The sequence below is a fragment of the Wyeomyia smithii genome, chromosome 3 (genome assembly GCF_029784165.1).
Source record: "Wyeomyia smithii strain HCP4-BCI-WySm-NY-G18 chromosome 3, ASM2978416v1, whole genome shotgun sequence".
Taxonomy (NCBI): domain Eukaryota; kingdom Metazoa; phylum Arthropoda; class Insecta; order Diptera; family Culicidae; genus Wyeomyia; species Wyeomyia smithii.
Genome location: NC_073696.1, coordinates 112,625,231 through 112,645,054, shown reverse-complemented (window position 1 = coordinate 112,645,054; position 19,824 = coordinate 112,625,231). Strand labels below are relative to the sequence as shown.

The window sequence follows — 19,824 nt, the reverse complement described above, 5'->3', positions numbered from 1 at the left end:
CCGAATGAAAGATATCAAACGCTTACTACTTTGTTACCACTGAACGGATTTTAGTCATTGATATCTCGTTGGATAGCAAACAAATTACTCAAGTTTATGAAATCATTGTTATCAACATTTTTTCATAGTAAAAGTGGTTAAAGATCATAGCAAACTTGATTATAATTTAACCAACGTACCCGCAATGTTGTAATCCAAGCACTTCCCCTGCAGAGCCGACACTGAAGCATACAAACGATTTGCCTTTGTAAACGATTTGTAGTTGCTGTTGTGCACAACGACACGTCCACCGGAAGTATGACTGTCATTACCCGTTTGTAAAAACGCACGCCATCGAATTGAATTTCTCTTTCGTTCATCGACGGTTCTTTCTGGAGCAGCAGAAAGCGGGTGGTGGTAAATATTAGTCACTTATAAAAACGCACGCCATTGAATTGAATTTCTCATTCTTTCTGGGTGGTGACAAATATTGATATTAATTGAACTGTCATCTTCTGAAGAAGGGCGTGAACAAAAACGCTTTCAAAAACCACAAAAACGCATAAAAATGACTTAAGTGTATTACTTCATTTAACACCACCCATTCCGCCCCTAGAATAATTCTTCCAACATGTTCGATTTATCAAAATACAAACAGACGTACTTCTGCATTTGTAGTACTTATTTAAGTACTCAACCAGCAAATGTTAATGCCAAATGCGCGTTGTTCAACGTCAGTCACGCGGTCGTGCCTTGGATACAACCTTCTGCTTTTGTTTTGAAAATTTTAACTTTCTTGTAGTTTTTATGAAAATAGTTAAAGAAGCTGTTAATAGGACACGACCGCAAGGTTAACGAAGAAATACGACAGCCTGTCTAATTTTCATGTATCAATGTATTTTTTGCAATAGGTTTCAGGAATACACTCGATTTGGGTTAATCAAAGCGGTAAACATCCGCTCTCTTTTCATATTATTTGATTGATAACCTTGAAGAGAAACATTGATTGGTAACCTTGAAGAGAAGCGTTGGTTGATTCTATTATGTGTGTCCAGCAATGCTATGCAGTTCTGCGGTCCGCCGGTTGGTCTGTGTGAAACACCGCGATCGAATAAGTTGCCGACTCAGTCTCGCTGCACGAAAATCAGCTGTTGCTCTGTCGGTTTGATAAGGCTCTACATTTTCAGTAGTTCAATAGTTAGCATCAAAAATCACAATTTTCCGCATTTTGGTGGACGCATAGCTAATTTTCCATCCGATTGCTGTAAGAAGGAAGAAAATCCGTTGGAAACTGACTAAGTTTCAATCATTCGAAAGTGGACAATATTTATGACGCTTTTGGTGTTTTCGGTTTTTTTTTATTTATAGTCCTATATATGTTACCGTGAGACGTAATTTAACGTCAAAAAACTATTTTTCTAAAACAAGGTTTTTGAAATAATGAATCTTATTAGTTTTGAATTTACTTTGTTGAGATTTTTTTTTGTCACGGTGTAGATTTCTTTTCAACAAAACAAAATTATTATTTAGAGCTTTGCCTATGCCTATGTGTAAACATCAATACCCTTTTACATAAACCTTATTCACGTATTAGTCTTGATTATAAAAAAACTACTATCACTTGAATATAAATATGATTCAATATGAATTACAAAATGACATCTTTAGCCCATCGGAACATCGGTGTCAAATAGCGAAAAGAACGAAAATTTAGGCTTGTCTCATTATAAAAAATATAAAAGCAGGGAATGTGCATAAATTTTCTATTAAACATGAATAAAAACTGATAAATTTACAACGAAAACTAAACAGACAACACGATAAAAACACATACATAATTAATCTTACCAATAAACAATATCGCACGCTAGCCTGGAAAGCAAATAGCGGTCTCGATCATCTAGATTTGTTGAGAGAATTCGTTATCGATATTGTTTTTGGGACATTTTGCATGTTGTAGGATAAGTACAACGTTACACCCCAGTACTTAGTCGAGAAAATTTCCAGCTCGAGAAAATCCTCGACCTGATCGGGAATCGAACCCGACATCACAACTATTCGGGAGAGCTTGCCGACCGACATCGCTAACCACAGCACCACGGGAACCACAAAATCTTACCAATATTGTACAAAAAAAAAGAAATTACTTGAGGAGTTTGAAGAAAGACTGATTTAATTTTGATGAGAGACATCTAAAACTGAAAAATTTCAATTTTTAAAAGGGTCCAATGATCTCGCTGAATTATTCTCTGCATGCAATACTAGCTTATCATAACATTTGAACCACGTTTTCGCAGTTTCCATTTCATAATTTTCCGTTACTTCAACACTGGGGCAACAGGTAGCAGTTGTTGTGTTGATTAGTTATTCAATTGGAATCTATTGTGAATAACAAAATCTTGGCCGATTCGCTTTCGAATGGTATTGCCGATGCACTGCAACAGAAGATAAAAACGGCTATCATTGAATTAGATAAAAAAATCTCTAAGTATTTTGAAAATAAAAAAAATATTAAGATTGAAAAGTGAAGACAATTATTAGTTCTTCCAAATTTTTAACGGAAATAATAATTATTGTTTATAATCAAATTAAATTTGGGATAAATCCTCTATGTAATTAATCATTGGAAGCTCTATGATTTTGAATAATTACTACTATCACAACAACATAATCATCCGTTAGTTTTTTCTAACAAATTGTTTTTTAGACTATTCTTCTATACAATCTAGGAAGATACGCTGGAATATTTATGACCATTTTTTAGCATATTTCAATAATGCAAAAATGCTTTTCGGAAGCGTGTGCAAATTTTCATCAAATCACAGATAAGAAAACCACGTAAACAGCTTACTCCCAACAAGTACGTTTGAAAAGCGCAGCGCCTACACTAGCGATTGCTTTTACATCCAACCACCAATTACAAGTTCCACGCCGGCTGTTGATGTCGATGAAAAGTTGAGCTCATATACTTAAATTGGCCGCATACATACGCACCCGGCTGCACGCGAATAAACACGATTCACCGAAATCCCAACTGTGGCAACGAATTATGAGTTTGCCACTGAGCTGTTTTTCAACCGTGTTAACAACAATTTCCACGTTCCCCATTCGGGTTTCGCGTTCCGATAGCAACAGGTTACCATCCCACCGCCCCGATGTACCAACCACCGCGGTTCGCAGTATGCCAGCTCGCTGCGGGTTGTGGGAGATGAAAGTCGGTAAACGATTGCAACCTGTTTTGTTATTTTTCCTCACCGCTGATTGAAAAAAAAAATGTGACGCAGCAGTGCGGCCCTAGCCGGGAAAGTCAGTCAGTCAGTCACCCAGTCAAAGGTGGTGTTTGGTCCCCTGCCAGGAAGGGGTCGGTATGGGGCGTTCTGCTTGGTTGGCTCAATGGAGCTTGTTTGTCGGCGTGGCGCGCGGTGCTCAAATCACATGTGGAGCAAAAATCTGCTTTGAATATCTGTACTCCAGTTCCATATGCTAGCGGGGCACAACTACCTGTTTTGCTGTGCGAATTCATTTATCTATTAAGTGGTTTATTCGTGTGCATAACTGGTTCTTCGTACTATAAGCACGAATGTTGTTTCGCCTCGCAACTAAAGTGTCGGTTTTCTGCGTACTGTCACGAAGAATTTCGCTGTTCGTGGGTGCTCCAGTGTCTAGTTTTTGATAACACACATTCACAGAATGGTCGACTTATTCATTAAAAACTGTGGCAGGTGTGAAGATTCTAGCATGCCAAGTATTGCTGTGAATAAAATTGATAACAGGAATTTCTCGCTTGTATAGCGCAGTCAATTTGTATAGAAATTCTAATTGTTGTATAGAAATTCTAATTTTCCAGAACGTGCTGAAATCAAACAGAAAGGTGCCAGTTGTTGATAAAATTGATACTAAAAACATTGGTCAAAACTCAGCCACCATATAGCAGATTAAGGCACAAAAGATCTAGAAATTTGAGGCCAAGCTGTTCCACTAGAAGGCCTATACACTACCGCATACATCAAGCAAGAGACCATAACCAACGGCCCAGTGTATAACTCGCAGCATAGCTGCGCGGGGCAGCAGGACAACTGAACACATCGAAAGACACCGAGCCTCGTGATGCTCAGCCAGTCCTACATATTCAAGGTTGCTTACCTTGAACTGACGAATGTGGAACTCTTGGACCGCAGTGGCTGCTATGCTATTTTAGTCTTACGAGCGAAGTGTGCAAGTTCCACTATGACTTTGGTATGTTGATTTTTTGTGTATCGTTTCTTCGTGACCAGCCAGTTTGAGCCATTGTTGTTGTTGCTGGTGGTGTCGTGTTCAATATTGAATTTTATTTTTCCATTTTGAACAATCTGAATCGAGCCACGTGTACCGCCCCTGTCGGGTGCTCGATTGGTGTGGAGCCTTCGGGCGCTGTGCGATTTCCGATGACATGTGCGGCTGTGGTCGTGGTAGGGAATGGTGCATTATCGATTCTATTGCTACAACGCGCGAACATGCATGGTAATTGTGCCTCTACATACCTAACTTTAGACGTCAGCTGGTTGCATAAGACGCTTGGGAAACAGAGAAATTCTTTTGGCTAAAGGCATTGCACGCTGCCGAAGAAGGCAAATGGTAATCCTACGTCATATCGCAGATGTGTAAGTAACAAGTGCCTCTTCCATTACGCCGATGATGGCACGGCACGTTAAAAAACAGACGGTCCTAGAGTGAGGTGAAATGAGCGATATTGGACGAACAGAGCTTATGGGACGATTGGAAATCAATAAATAAGCTTTCTATACATCACTTGCTACCGCCCATTTGAGTGCAACCGTCTCTACAATTCAGTAACCAATGATCGGTGAAATAGACCTCAGAACACGATTGCACAAAATGCAGTTTGTTGCAAGGCTTTCATTATGTTACTCCACCATGGACCACACTTGAAGATCTGCACAATCTCGCGCTGTAGGAGGCACAGCTGATGGTCTCTTTACTAATCGCTTTCCATCGTTGCGAAATGATCATCTACAAATTGCAAGCAGCCGGCTATGCGCAACAAATTAATAATTTGGTCGTTGAAACGTACGGGTAAAGGTTAATCGACATTGTATTGGTTTCGTAATCTGCGCAAATCAATGAACATCCTCTATAAAGCAACGTGGTGCAACGATAATTAATAAGTTCGAGCACTTACTGAAAGTGCTCCATACGGTCGTGACAACACGAATTTTTGTTCGCATTCCAACAGTTTTGCTGGCGCGCGGTTTGCGACAGGTTGACAAGCTCAAATGGCAGCTTTCATTGCAACTCACCGTGATCGGCGATTGTGAGTGTCGTCTGTAATTGCAACCTTTTTCGAGGAGCGGTGCTCCGAATGACCATAACGAGAAGCAGTTGAGCCGACACTGTATGCTTCTAGTAGTGTGCAGGAAAAGGAATCACGTCGTTATTTCCTTGAAGGTGCAACTCTGTCAAAACTTGTCTCATTTTTTCTGTATTTTTTTTTAAAATGGTTAATTAAAAAAACTTTTCTGTTTTTTCTAAAATTTTCGAACAAATAATTGGTGAATCAAAGCAAATTTGGGGATAATGCAACATATATAAATATCACGCTTTCAAGAATTTATCTTATCACTGTTTTTGATTACAGTGAACCGGTTTTCTAGAGTTTCTGTATCGTATTGATTAAGTTCATTAAACGCGTATTATTAACGCGTATGTCTACACATTTTCTTTAACAGGAACAAGTTTAAGAAATGTTTACAAAAAGCTTTATCTATTTTATTTTGCCTATATAGATATACGTCGTTAGTGTTTCAAAGCGATTTCTAAGCACTTAAAATCTTACGGATCCTCTCATTTAACCACTTCGCGATTCAGATCGACTGTACTCTCCTTTTTTTCCTGATAAAAAATCGAAGTTATATTCTGTACTGCCCTGTTTGGGTCTAAGTTACATTTCTCAATCATTTAAGTATGAATCAGTGTGTGGAGAGTCTACTCCGGTTTGTATCTACGCTGGGCTGAGCTGGTCTCTTTTTAGAGACTTAGTCTCTATTTAAGTTAGTAGTCTATAAGTTAGTCTCTACAACTTATACTTATTTATTTCATCCAACTCTATGGTCTACATGAAATGTGATTCATGGAGAAAATCCAACAATTAGATATGAAAACCTTATATTTTATAACATAATATGAAGATTCAAATCTAATACAAAACAAATATAATCAACAATAAAAGAGTGGCATATTCTTAATTCTAAGCAAACAGGCATGTATCGTAGTCAAGGTTGTAAAAAAATATCATTCAAAATTACTAGGAACAGCACCTTCCGAAGAACATCCGTTGTCAAATTGATTCTTGAAGCAGTTTCCACCGGAACAATTTAGCTTTCCATTCAAACTCAAATAAATGACAATAGAAGTGAGACTGTACAAACGCAAAATAAAGTGATCGAAGGCATAGCGGGTCATCGAAATCCTGAGTAAGAGTTTTGAATAAAAATTCAAGCCAATCACAAACTGCTGATATTGTCTAAAGGATAGTTTGAATCTGAATAATCATTTAGACTTGTCACGATTTCAACACACTCCAATATCCAGCGATCGTGCAGTTATAGTAGTACAATTCGCGGCTAAATTTATGATTAAACGAGATGATTATACACCTTTCGACGCTAAGGGCAGCAAATTGGTCCAGACGAGACAGTATGGTGTCGCAATCTGCCCAAACTTGTCACTCCGGCATTCATTCTAAAGTCTTCAGCATACACGAGCCCGCAACTTCCAGTGAATAGGTTCGTAGCATCGTTAAAGAATAAAATGAACAGCATTGGCCCGAGATTGCTGCCTTGAGGTACTCCCGAGTAGTTGGTGAACTCCCAAGAGGGAGAAGCACTAATTTTGACTTGTAATGTTTACTGTTTCAGGTTTGATTCCAGCCAGAGGCCAGCAGAAAATCCAAGTTGTTTAAACTAAGCTATGTCGTGGTCGATACGATCAAAAGCGGCTAAGTCGGTATAGATTGCATCCGCTTGATTACTTCGGAAAATTCTTGTAATATATGATGTTTGCTTGCTTGCAGTTTGTGAAGAAATAATAATTCTAGAACTTTAATTATAATAATAATAATTCTAGAACTAATCCGCAATGACGATAAATTGAATAAATATGTCGATATCACTATTGTGATACACATTTCAGAACCTTAACCGGAGTACATAGTTATTATTCGTCTGCCACTTGTCGAAACGTTGCTAATAGTAATAAAAAGAGCTATTTTTGAAATAAATTCATTTTTCCAAGCATAATTCAGTTCCAATTGAGTTTTACATCTACTTCAAATAAATAATTCCGGGGCGCTAAGAAGTGATATTGGTGTTGACTGTTGTGCCACGCGGCAAGTCTGTAATTTTCTGGTCATCGCGAAGCTGTAGTTCTCGTTCAAACGATTTTCCTAAGTTGAATTGTTCGTAGCTCGATAGTTAAAATATTATCGCAATTAGTGAGAAACAATTCTATTTTACGGGTTTTAGCGCCACTTTTTTAATGCTTGGAATAAATGCGACGTAATTTAAAGGTAAAAAAAAACAATATGGGTCATTCCATAGGAATTGTACATGCCACTTGGACACGACCTTCACAGATTTTGTTCAAAGTTGGGGGAATTATTCATCTACTGTCTCTTTGGAAAAATTTTGGTGTCGGTTGGAATACATTTTTATGAAGAATAATTACGAAATTCAGAGCTATTTTGGTAAAAATGCTATATCTCGAGATTGGCTCATATTACCACGGGGTGATAAGTGTTTCTTACGTAAAATTTTCCAAGAAATACGATGAAACCATCAAATTTGAAATAAAACTAGCTGCATTTGCCGAAAAATACAAATTTAATTTTAAAATACAAAAATAATCTATGTGGCAACACTTCCGGCCAAAAATAATATTTTTCTGGATTTCTTGGTTTATTTTCTTCAAAATTCACCTATCGCTATTTGCCGGGTGTCTTACGTCTATAAATTGTGAAAAAAATTAATTACGAAGTTTACGACTTTTTCGGAAAAATGTTATATCTCGAGATTGGCTCATATTACCTCGGGATGATAGTTGTTTCCTTTGTGAAACTTCCCAAGGAACACGTGAAATTATCAAATTTAAAATAAAAATGGCTGCTTTTGCCGAAAAATGTAAATTTAGTTTTCAAATACAAAAATAATTTATCTGGCAACACTTCCGGTTAAAACTCATATTTTTCCTAGATTCCTTGGTTTATTTTCTTCAAAAATCATCTATCAGTATTTTTCGGACATCTTACGTCTACGAATTGTAAGAAAAAGAAAAAAGAGATTTTGAACAAAAAATGCGTGACATTGCAATAAACAGGGGGGTCCAGTGAGCGGGGGGTATTCCAATCGACACCAAATTTGGGATTTTTCTAAAGTGACAGTAGATGAATAATTCTCCCAACTTTGAGCAAAATCTATGATGGTCGTGTCCAAATTTGTGTTTTTTCGTGGTCACTTCGTATGGAATGACCCATATAGATTCAAGAACGTGTTTGTGGCCCTGAGAAGAACTCTTTTCACATACCTTCATTCCATGATTTACGCGGCGCCGCCTAGTTGTTGTGTTAGTTCTTTTCGAAGATATTGAAGACAATCACATGGGATTTTAGTCATACAGGTAGCAATTTTGTCATCGTCACATTGCTATTCCGTCCCATCGAATTTCTAAGTTAACAATGTCTGGTCTCGACAATGGAGGCAAAGTCAAAGAAAAGACAAAATACCGTTTCACGTGCTGGGCTTCAATTCCTGGCAGTTCGAACTCATCGTCTGTTGCGTAATGGAAATGATAAGTGTTGGTGCTGGAATATCTAGCGGTTGTATTGGAGAACCTCGTCTCCTCGAGGTTCTGCTAGACTCGGTATTTTTCTATAGGGCGGAGCTCTGGTGTGTTGGGAAGGTTCATGTCTTTTGTTACCACCTGGACGTTTTTCGCGGCATACCACCCCACGGCCTTCGGATTTCGATTTACACCCAATTATGTCTTCCTGGCAGCCAACAAAAGTTTTCCGAACACTTCTATTGCGTTGGTAACGGTTGATTTGACCACATTCAACAATTTTGCCAACTTGGCATGCGAATAGTTCGGATTTTCGCGATGCGCGAGCAAAATTTTGATACGTTGCTCCTCTTGCTTCGACGCCATTTTCACAACTGAAAAGCTAATGTCAAAATCAAACATAAGGCATAACGCTATACACAGTGTGCATTACACACATACTAAAAATGAGGGGTGTTCAGTTTTTTTTTTTTTGATACAGGATGAAATAATACGACGAATTGAAGTTGATCAATTTTTGACCGTAACATCCTGTAACCCTGCATTTACGTAATTTTTGGAAAGCTCAAATCACTTTGATATTGTAAACTTGTACTGGATTTGCATCATGAAATACAGGAAACTAAATTTATCCCTTTTTTGGCACATCTGAACCAATTCTATTATGTAACCGAATTAAATTCGCGCATGTGAACTTCATCTAAAACGTGTTGTTTCATGTTAATGCCCTCTTCGGATCAAAAGCTTACCAACGCTGCTGATGCTTTCAATTTGGCAAATGAAACTTTGTTCAGAAGTTACACCAGCCGTAATGCTTGCTGCGCTTTTAGGTCGTTACTGCTCCCAAAACTGCATTTCATTATTTTTGCATCAACAAAAAACAACTAGAAACTCACGTAATTCAAAGCCAGACATGAGTGGTGTTGCCAGTAGAATAAAAATTCTAGAGTACGCGTACTAAAATGGAATCAACCAAGCAATAAATTCTAAACTATTCCGAAGTTCACCCACTTTTAATGTTTTAAGTCGGCTAAACTCGCTATGTCGTCAGCAGTTATTTTATGGTTTCAGAATTTCAAATTGGTCTCCCTACGTCTGTCTTGTTTGTTTACATGCACTGCTAAAGTCTACCAAGAGAACAAAAGATCTTCGTCTGTTGCTATAGCCCTATTGCCTCGGCAAAGCGATTGTGGTGTGCCCTTTTTGGAATTGATAAAATATGGAAATGAATAGGACATTTGCCTTCAACAGTAAGCTATACATACAGCATCTGTGCCTTCCTGATTTGGGTCGCATAAATTTAACTGTGCGCGAAAGTTGTTTTGTTCTCTTCGCGAACCTACGACTACATAACTGCTGCCTAAAGTTGGCTAACTACATTTTCTAGAAAATCTAATTAGGATTTATGTCACAATATCCGACCAAAAGCGTAGCTTTGTTCTAAGCTCGTTTATAAAATTTCGGAACGATTTGTCTCAGTGTTCGAGGATGGCTGTACTCTGCTGCCAACTGATTGCTGGAGCTGGAGCATTAAATAACGCCTCTGCATTCAACAACCTTGCCTGCGAATCATTGCCGATGCTGTATTGCTAGTGCAGTCATGGAATAAAGCGATATGCTGCTGCGGCTCCTAAATGTCAGACCCAGGATTGTGTTTGGCATTTTGTACCTCCACCGGTGTGGAATCGTGAAAGAACGATTGCTCTACTGTGCGACAGTTTACCGGCCCTACCATGCGCTGATAATGACAATGGTTGTTCTAAAATAGAGCATTATGGCTGCATGAATGATTTCTTTTGTAATAAAGCCATTTAGTCTCGCTCTGATAAAGGCTTTTAGTTATTTTTATGTTTTGCGCCCTTAATGTGACCAACTTTTTCTTGTGTATTGTAAAGCTCAAGGGGGATCTGGGTTTGTGCTAGTTATTATCAGAATCATACAAAAATCATGTCGTGAATGTAATGTATTTCTACACGTGACGTTCATTCATTTCAAGCACAGGATTTTGACAATTTTGATTCATATTTTCAATTTTAGTTTTTGTTACTGAAACATACATGTCATGTGGAACGTTTTTTCATTAATCAGAAAAGAACATGATCCATAAAAAATATCCCATATTTTTTACGTACCCCATTAATTAGCCTTGGTGTTTTGGTCATTACCAACAATTTCCATGCATACATTATTTGTTTTCTCTAACATTCAGGATAAATCATGAATTTTATTTAGAAAAAAAAATGTATGTAGATAGAAATTTTTCATAACTTTCTCTGAGAAGATGTCATAAGGAAAAACCTATGTTTGAAAATGATATGTAGAATACCATTTTGGTTAACAGTTCTGCTTGCTGTAAAATTTAAAAAATAAAAATTCTTCGCCAAGCTTCATCGTATAGTTTATGCTTTCTCTCAAAAATATATTGTTGAGTTTCCTTTTTCTGAAAATGCATAAAATGCCCCACTACTTTCTCTTCGACGATATTATGATCGGCTAAGTAGATTCCAAGTAAATTTTTTTACCATAAAGAACACAACCACGATTTAATTCAGGTCAAACTAAACTTTTTCACTGCATAATCGGGGGTTACTATTCAATCGATCACCGCTGGTGCTGCTAATTTGAATTATAGGTTGGGCAATATAGAAAAGATATCGCAATGATTACTATTTTAATTGTGATTGATTTCTAGATATTGGAACTTTGGATGATAAAAGATTTGAAATTGGGTTCAAAGTCTGTTGAAAAAAATCGGAAAGAATGTATCGGCCGATGAATAAATCCACAGAATTTTCATATTATTATATTACATGCGTCATATGCTATTGCTTTTATTATCATTTTCTTCACGCTAAAGATGGAAGCATAGTTGCTTTTTATGTATTAGTGCTCAACAGTACTATTTACCTGTAATAAGGTTGTCTTGAGAAATTATAAAAAGATATATATTAAATTACGAAATTTACTCTTCTGGGTGTATGTCTCAGTAATAATAAAGGTTTTTAAATAACTTTCAAATAATCAATGCTTTATATAAGAGTTATTTGCGCTCAAAACTTATGCTAATTAACACATAATTAAGGATCGAGCTTCGCGTAATGTTTATGTCACTATAACTTTAATGTATCCGTATCGTCTTCGTATAAAGTAAAAGAAACTAAATGCATTATAACAAGCCTCCCATGTTTGTGATGGTTTGATGTACTCTTAACCTGTTTTGTCACTTCATTCAGTTTTTTTAACAAGTTCTTTTTCAAAATTAACAGAATAAAAAACGTTGAAACAGTTACACAATGTACCTATATTTTAACCTAAGAATAATAACAACGTTCTAAGTTTAACTTTTCATTAACTTACTCGCCATGTCTAGAAGTGACGTGAATCATTTTCATGTCGATACAGTCTGTAACTATTGAAAAAATGAAATGTAAATGAAAAAAATCTTAGCCTTGAATGCGGAAGACCCGCTACAGACCATTTGTTAAGTCTACGCGTTCACCACCATGTAGTTCACCTTACAAGTTACCGACATTCGACCTTCACGATGGCTACATACTCGCGTCAGGTCTGTTTACCGTACCTATGGCTTCCGATTATCGCTTGGGTGAATATTAGATGGACCAAAACACGGAAAACGCATTTCACCATACTTGGCCATGAAGCTCCGAATTGCGAAGCACACCTGATAAAGCCTAATTAGGGTTTATAATCGCCGACAAAATGGTCGCGCAATTCGTTATTATCTTTACAATCCAAATCCAGTCCAGGCAACCTCCCGGACATGCTGCTCTTGCGTTTGTGTGTGACGGCATCAGAGCTAACCGAGGCGGGCAAAAACTCCACATGTTTTATGTTTACCATTTTTTTACGTTATTGTCACTTTTTCTTCCAGTAGAGTGTATCGTCAGGTGTTATACGATGCGTGAAATTTAGTCATTTTCACCAGCGTCCAACTGACTGTCGATTGGCAGCTAACGAGCAGAGAGTAGTAGCTGCCGGGTTTCCATTGGACACCAAACCAGCGAAAAGTTGTTAGTGTTTCTGCAATTGCCGAAGTGAATTTGATAAATCTTAGATCGAAGGAAAGAAGAAAATATATCTGCTGTTTTTGCTATCAAAGTGCCATTGTATGTTCCGATATCTGCGCTTGAGGCTGTGTGAAAATAGTAACCGAAGCAAAATATCGAGTTAGGCAGTGCTGTGTGTGAAGTGATGTGAATAAGGTAACATTGGTTTCACCTGAGCCGCAGCAAAGGGGATCATGCGACATTAGTTGCCTAGTGGAAAGTGAGTCCAGTGCCTCCCTCGACGATTCACGTGTAACAAAAGTTGCATGAAGCGAGACGAGGAACGTGCTCGTAAGATGTGGAGAGATATCGGTGTGGCTGCAATGCAGCAACAGCAGCAGCAGCACGGTCCAAACTCTCTGCATCATCATCATCCACATTACAATGGCAATGGAGCGGCTACGGGACCGGCTAGCAATCCGCATTGGAACCAGCCTGGCTACCGGAACTCTTATAGTTTACCGCATCCGAGCCAGCAAAGTCCCGTCCACCATCAGAACGGCGCTAGTCGCTATCAGCCGCACTACGAAATCAAACCTCTATCACAGTCGCCATCGTTTCAAGAGATTTCAAGTGGGAACTATAACGGAAGTTCGCCGTACCCCATCAAGCCGCGACCTATGTCGATGTATGAGATCGGAAATGGGTCACCTAGCCAGCAGCAGTTGCATTCGCTGCCGCCTAACATCGTGCCACATCAGAACAGATCCAACGGACGACCTTCGACGGCGGGTCCTCCTCCGTTCTCCAGACAACAACAGCTGCAGCAACTACAGCAACAAAATGTTAATAGTTTACGTCAACAACCAGAGGAGTTGGTAAGTCTCACAGCAATCAATGGTATCGTCTTTTTAGGTGGCTGGGTGGGACCAATGATTGATTGGAGCTGCTTATGATGTATCGGTGCAGTAGGTTCTACCGAACTCTGGGACGATAACTGATTGATTATTTGAGTGAAATCGATCGACATTGCAATCATTCGAATGAGAGGCTTGGGTAAAAATTCATCATTCTCAGAGCGCTCAAAACTGAACATTACAAGGAAGGGAATCTCGAGGCATTTTCGCAGAACATTTTTTCACTATTAATTCAAACGCATTTTCAAAAAAAAAAAACTATATAAACATTCATTGTTGTATTGCCTGAATGTAATGTTTTAAATGTTTTTTTAGAAAATAACATCACTAAAAAAGAACATGCAAAATCATGATATAAATTCTAGAATATATTTTGTTTCAAATGATAACTGTACTATGCCTCATATAAACTAAAAACAGTTTAAATTCATTAGCAAATAATCAGTCATATTACATCTCTTAAATCTTTAAAACATGACAGATTAAATAAAAAGCTTGTCTCGCTAGTACTCACGAATTAAAAACCTAAATTAATCCACCTAGCGGTGAGACCCAGCCTTTCTCCTTCGAACTTATAATTTATTAAAATAGATTTACTCCAACACTTAAAAAATACACCTTGATTATTTCTGCTGGATTTGTTATTCATTCTAAACAACAAATTGTTGGTAGCCAACAGCACAACTATACCGAACATTTAAAATTTAACATATGAATATAAATTTACACATATACATGCAAATAACATTAAATTCTCTTAACTATATGATGCGATTTTGTGTTTGATTGTGGTATAATCGATTTGTACTCATATACTGCCTATAAATATTCAAATTTTTTAAGTCAACGTTAGTCAGTAGATTTCAAATAATGTATAATTAAATGTTGTTCCTTATACATTAATTTGAATGATCTTATCAGTGAGGCATCCAATGAATGGCCAAATACCAATCAATATGGGTTCTTGAAACCTGGATTATACCCAGTGACCAGAATCCGACTTAAAACCCAATTTTCAATCCAGATGCCTGATAATCATAAAATCATAAAATCCATCGTAAAATTGCCGAACTGCCTAATCTGGGTATTTCTATGGCGAAGATGGCGACAGTTTCCGATCAACAGCCTAAAGTGACAAATATCATCCAATACGATTTGGGGAAGCGGTATGATACCCTGAGGCCAGAAATCATCTTCAGACGCCATTTCAAATTTTTAGACAGTAGCTTCCGGTTTCTACCAGTCTAAAAGGGACAAACATTACCCAATGTGAGTTTTTCAGTACCCGGGATGATGCTCAGAGACCAGGAATCAACTTCATACTTCATTTTGAAATCCGAATTTCCGACACCTGTTTTCTTTAAATAAGTCGTGTAATCTTTGAAAGAAGAGATTTTCAATATTTTTACAATTTAACACATAATGGATAAAATAAAAGTCCGATTACACTGGTCAACACAAGTGTTGCCCCGAAGCACATAGGGGGAACTGGATGAAAAAAATTGGGTCCAGCTGAATTTTTCTCTGTGGTATAGTGGGGCATTGAAATGTCAAACTTTTTATTCCAGCATTTATATTACCGAGGGGCTATACAACGAAGCAATAGCATTTTTACTTTTCTCAGTTTTTACAACATTTAGTGAAAATTTTAGGAAGAACCCAAAGTCGAGCAATTGATGATAAGGCTAGTATATACTGTTCATACACTTGTTCATACTGTTTATACTGTTTATACAGATCAGTCACCAGACCTGACTGCTTCTGTTGGATAAAAAAAACAAAATCTTTTAGTTTTATTATAAGTGCGGTATAGTATGTACTTCTATACGAAATGATAGTATGTTGGAACATTTGCATCTTTTTAAAAAATGAAACAAAAACCTGTCGAAATACCCATTTTTGGGTTAGCATGTTAGCATAACACGGTTGTAGACCTTTTCGAACTTAATGAATTTCACGCGTCAGGCGCAGGAACAACACTTAAAGCGTAAACATATTCATGCATTAACCCTCTCTCGCTCATAAGGTTCATCATTAAAATTTATAGCTCCACGAGAAAATTCAAGCTGAACACTTTGTAGACTAACTAAAATTACTGTCAACTGTAGTATTTTGAAGAAAATGCCCAGTGATGCTCTTAGGCAGCATATACAAGTTTATGGAACATTTGTAAGCACAACAAACTATTTTTTGTCAAGATATGATGATTATAATTCTTGGTGCTTTAGAGTCACCATGAGCGGGAAAGGGTTAAATACCACTCAGATTTCAATCTCCTAACAATATTTGTGCTCACTAAATTTACTTATCAAAATTAATTTATTGGAGAATTAGAATTTTGGTTTTTGAATAAAATCTCAATTTACAAACATATATAGTTTTCGATGGTAATAAAGTTTCCAAAATCATAACCCTTTATTTTATTTCAACATTATACCACAAGCGGTACAAAAATCTAAAATAAGTATTCTATTTTCGGCAGTATTTTGATGATTAATCAATCAATTTATGGAAATATTTTTTAAAAGTTAAAAAATTTCAATTTTTGCACCCCTCAGATGATTGATGCCTTCAAGCACTACTGAAATATTATTCAACTTGCAAGCAGTGCCACCAGATTCACAGAATAACTCATACTTAACCGATAGTTCAAAACCAATAATGATGACTGTCTTTTGTAGCAGATGACGTTTACTGTATACGGATTATAAACTACTTGTAATCGTTTAAGAGGTTAAGCTGAATTAATGTATCCTAATTGGGTGCTTCATAGCTTATATAACTACTGTATAAATGTCCAAAAATATGGAGTTAAGAGATAAGTTACTAACGTCTAAGTCGAAACAAATCTTGCAAAATCAGAGATTATCCCGCCTGATCACCAGACATATAAAATGTACCTCAGTATTGGTTACATATGCCTAATGATAATGGTTACTTGAGTTTTAATGAAAAGGCAAAAACAGTACATCACTGTGGACGTACTGTAAAATTAGATTAGGAACTCTGAAAGATTTTGCATCGTGCACCGGTTCATTGGGTTATTTTGATGATCTCCACAAAATGCGAAATACTTAAGTAGGTATATTGTTTTACTTTTTTGCGTGTAGCACACACTATTGCACATTTTGTACAGGAACCGGTTTGTTTTAAATTTTAGTATAGCTCATTTTGTTCAACTTCCCCGCACCTGAGTACACCCGTACAAAAAAGAAAACCACCAATTCTGCCAGTCAAATTTTGTCAACAATGGTTTGTTTTGATTCTCGTTCCGCTGATCTATCGCTTTTAAAGGTGATTATTCATATTCTACTGTTAGGAACAACCTCCGCCGTTCACTGTCAGTTCAAAAAACTCCATTTTCGTTCAAAACTGAACAAATGATAAATTTGACAGCAACTTTACTAGAGTGGTTCGCGAACACTGCATGTACAGAAAAGTTGTACCCACAAAATTGAAAACGGCATTAGTAATGTACTTATGTTTGGAAACATTTTTTTTGTTGTTGAAATTAAAACTGTAAAACCCAAACAATATTCTTCCAGTTTTCAAAAAAATATTGTGGGCAGCACTGCTCTTGAACGATCAACGTCAAAAGACAAGTATAAGGGCATCTTCAGCGGTGGTGCAAATCGATGTTTTGTTCTATTATTTTGGAACAAACTCGAATTCACTGAAGCACCACTATTGCAAATTTTGTTTTATAGGCACCAGATCTAAACTGGGGTGACATTGCGCATCTCGTTTCGAGTGACTCGTACAAAAATAAATGATCACTAATGAGCGTTATGTTAGGTTAGAAAACAGAAAAAATAGTTCGAATCGAGCTGCACAATGTCACTCCTGAAAAATTTTGAAACTAGTATACGTTTTGATCTATTTTTGTTACTTTTTGATCTAAAATTTGAAATAAATCGTTCTAAAACCCTTTGCACGCTATCACCAATTACGGGTGGGTAAAATGTCATATTTTAATTGAATATTACATTTTGAGCTATTTCCATATAAACGTTTTGCGAGTGACGTGGGATAAATAAAACATAGATTTTTCACATCATTTGACGATCCATTTTTGTGGTTTTTCCCGAGAAGACGATGAACAGCTCACGCCTTGGTTCAACTATTTGGTTTGCAAACATCAGCCACTAGGTAGCCAAATACGTTGGTTATCTAGTCTTCGTTAGCCGATTTAATTGTAGTGGGACTACCAAGAACGATCAGTCTCAAGAGGCCAAAATAGTGTTCCCCGAAGACACTGAACTGAAAACATTAAAATGCAGGCTTGTTACAATATTCTTAAAAACGAACCCAAGTTTAAAGAACTGCAATGTTCGACGAGATTGATGAAACGAAAACTACAGACGATTATCTACGCCATCAAACATTTTTCGCTTACCTTCGAAGCCCTACTTGCAGCAGACATTTTTCGATTATACTAATCCATTCTGAAAAATGTCACTGACGTTTGGCTTAAACCATCAAATCCATTAAGTCTTGTGGATATAAAGTGGCTTGCCAAAGTAGTCGCTTAATGTACGTAAAAATAATAGATTTTTTTTTGTTGAATATTGAATGCTTTTTATAACAAGTCTCATGGGAAACTAATAGCCTGGGGTATTGAATCATTCACAGGGTGTCTGCGGTTTAAAACAACAAAATATACATCACCAGTGCGGAGAACGCATAGTTGGTCTATATTAGTTGGTTCTTTTTAGGTTTCGCTGGTTAAATCTAGTATAAAGTTGTTACAAAAATAGACCGCTGAAGATGCTCTAACAGGAACAAGTCCTGCGTGTGAGTGTTTTTTGTCACAATTCAAATTGACAGATCGATGCCCCGTTATACTAGTTATACAACTTTCATAGGTTGTAAAAGGGGCCAGTTTTTGAATCAATTTTTATTAGCAGTTCCCCCTATGTGCCCGAAGGTCAAACAAAGAAAAAATGAAAAATTATAGCTTTTCCTTTGAATTTTTTTCTTTCTAGGGCAACTATTATGAGCTTTAGAGCAACATTTTTTCGATGTTGTCAACCAGTGTTATAATCAAATTCACCTTCCTTAACCTTAAGCAACTAAACCTTCAATTTAAAACTAAGATTGTTGAAATCAGTGATGCCATCTTTGGCAAAACGAGTGAATTTGATAAAGTTTTCTGAACACGTTTCTTTTCATAACCTTCGAACTACATGTTCAATCATCATAAAATTCGTTATTAAGGGGTTTTAAATACAGCCCGTTCATTTGATACCTATTTTGTTCAAATCGGTTGTGTAGTTTCTGAGATAATAGAGTTTCATAACTTTTACATTTTGATACATAACAGCCAAAGTTACAGTCCGATTATAATAAAATTCAATAGGGTTTTATCAGGTAACTAGACCTTTCTATTGCAACTAATTTTGTGAAAATCGGTTCATCCATCTCTGAGAAAAGTGGGTGAGTTCAAACAGTCTTAGAAACATGTTTCTTGTCATAGCCTAATTTTACATTATTATACATAACGGACAGGGTTGAAGTCCAATAACAATAAAATTCAATAGGGTCTTATGGGGCAACAAGACCTTCCATATGACACTTATTTTGTTAAAATCGGTCCAGCCATCTCTGGGAAAAGTGAGTGAGCTTAAACAGTGTTTGAAACACGTTTCTTTGCATAACTTTTGAACTACATGTCCAATCATTATAAAATAATCTCACAAATGGTTCAAAAAACAAGCCCGTTCTTTTGATACCAATTTTGTTCAAATCGGTTGTGTAGTTTCTGAGATAATGAAGTTTTGTGATTTTCATATTTTGATACATAACCTCGAAACTAAAAATCCGATAACAATAAAATTTAATTGGGTCTTATGGGGCAACTGGACCTTTCATTTGCAATTAGTTTAATGAAAATTGGTCCAGCCATCTCTGAGAAAATCGAGTGAGATTGGGAGACCGTTACATACATACACACACACACACACATACACACACACACACACACACACACACACACACACACACAGAAAATGCTCATCTCGTCGAACTAAGTCGATTGATATACGAGAGTCGACCCTTTGGAGCACTTTTATACCTTTGGTTTTTTCAGT

The 19,824-nt window shown here is 36.9% G+C and overlaps 1 protein-coding gene across 3 annotated transcripts in view; it reads left to right on the top strand.

The window, feature by feature from the left end:
* LOC129730831 (germinal center kinase 1) overlaps positions 1-19,824 on the top strand; it is a 62,518-nt gene that overhangs the window by 9,175 nt on the left and 33,519 nt on the right. For 2 of the 3 annotated variants that reach the window (XM_055690417.1, XM_055690419.1), the window contains exon 2: positions 12,704-13,696. In XM_055690417.1, coding sequence (XP_055546392.1) covers positions 13,145-13,696 — 552 coding nt within the window. In that variant the 5' untranslated portion in view covers positions 12,704-13,144. The remainder of the gene's footprint in view (positions 1-12,703; positions 13,697-19,824) is intronic. The other variant, XM_055690418.1, reaches the window with a different exon arrangement.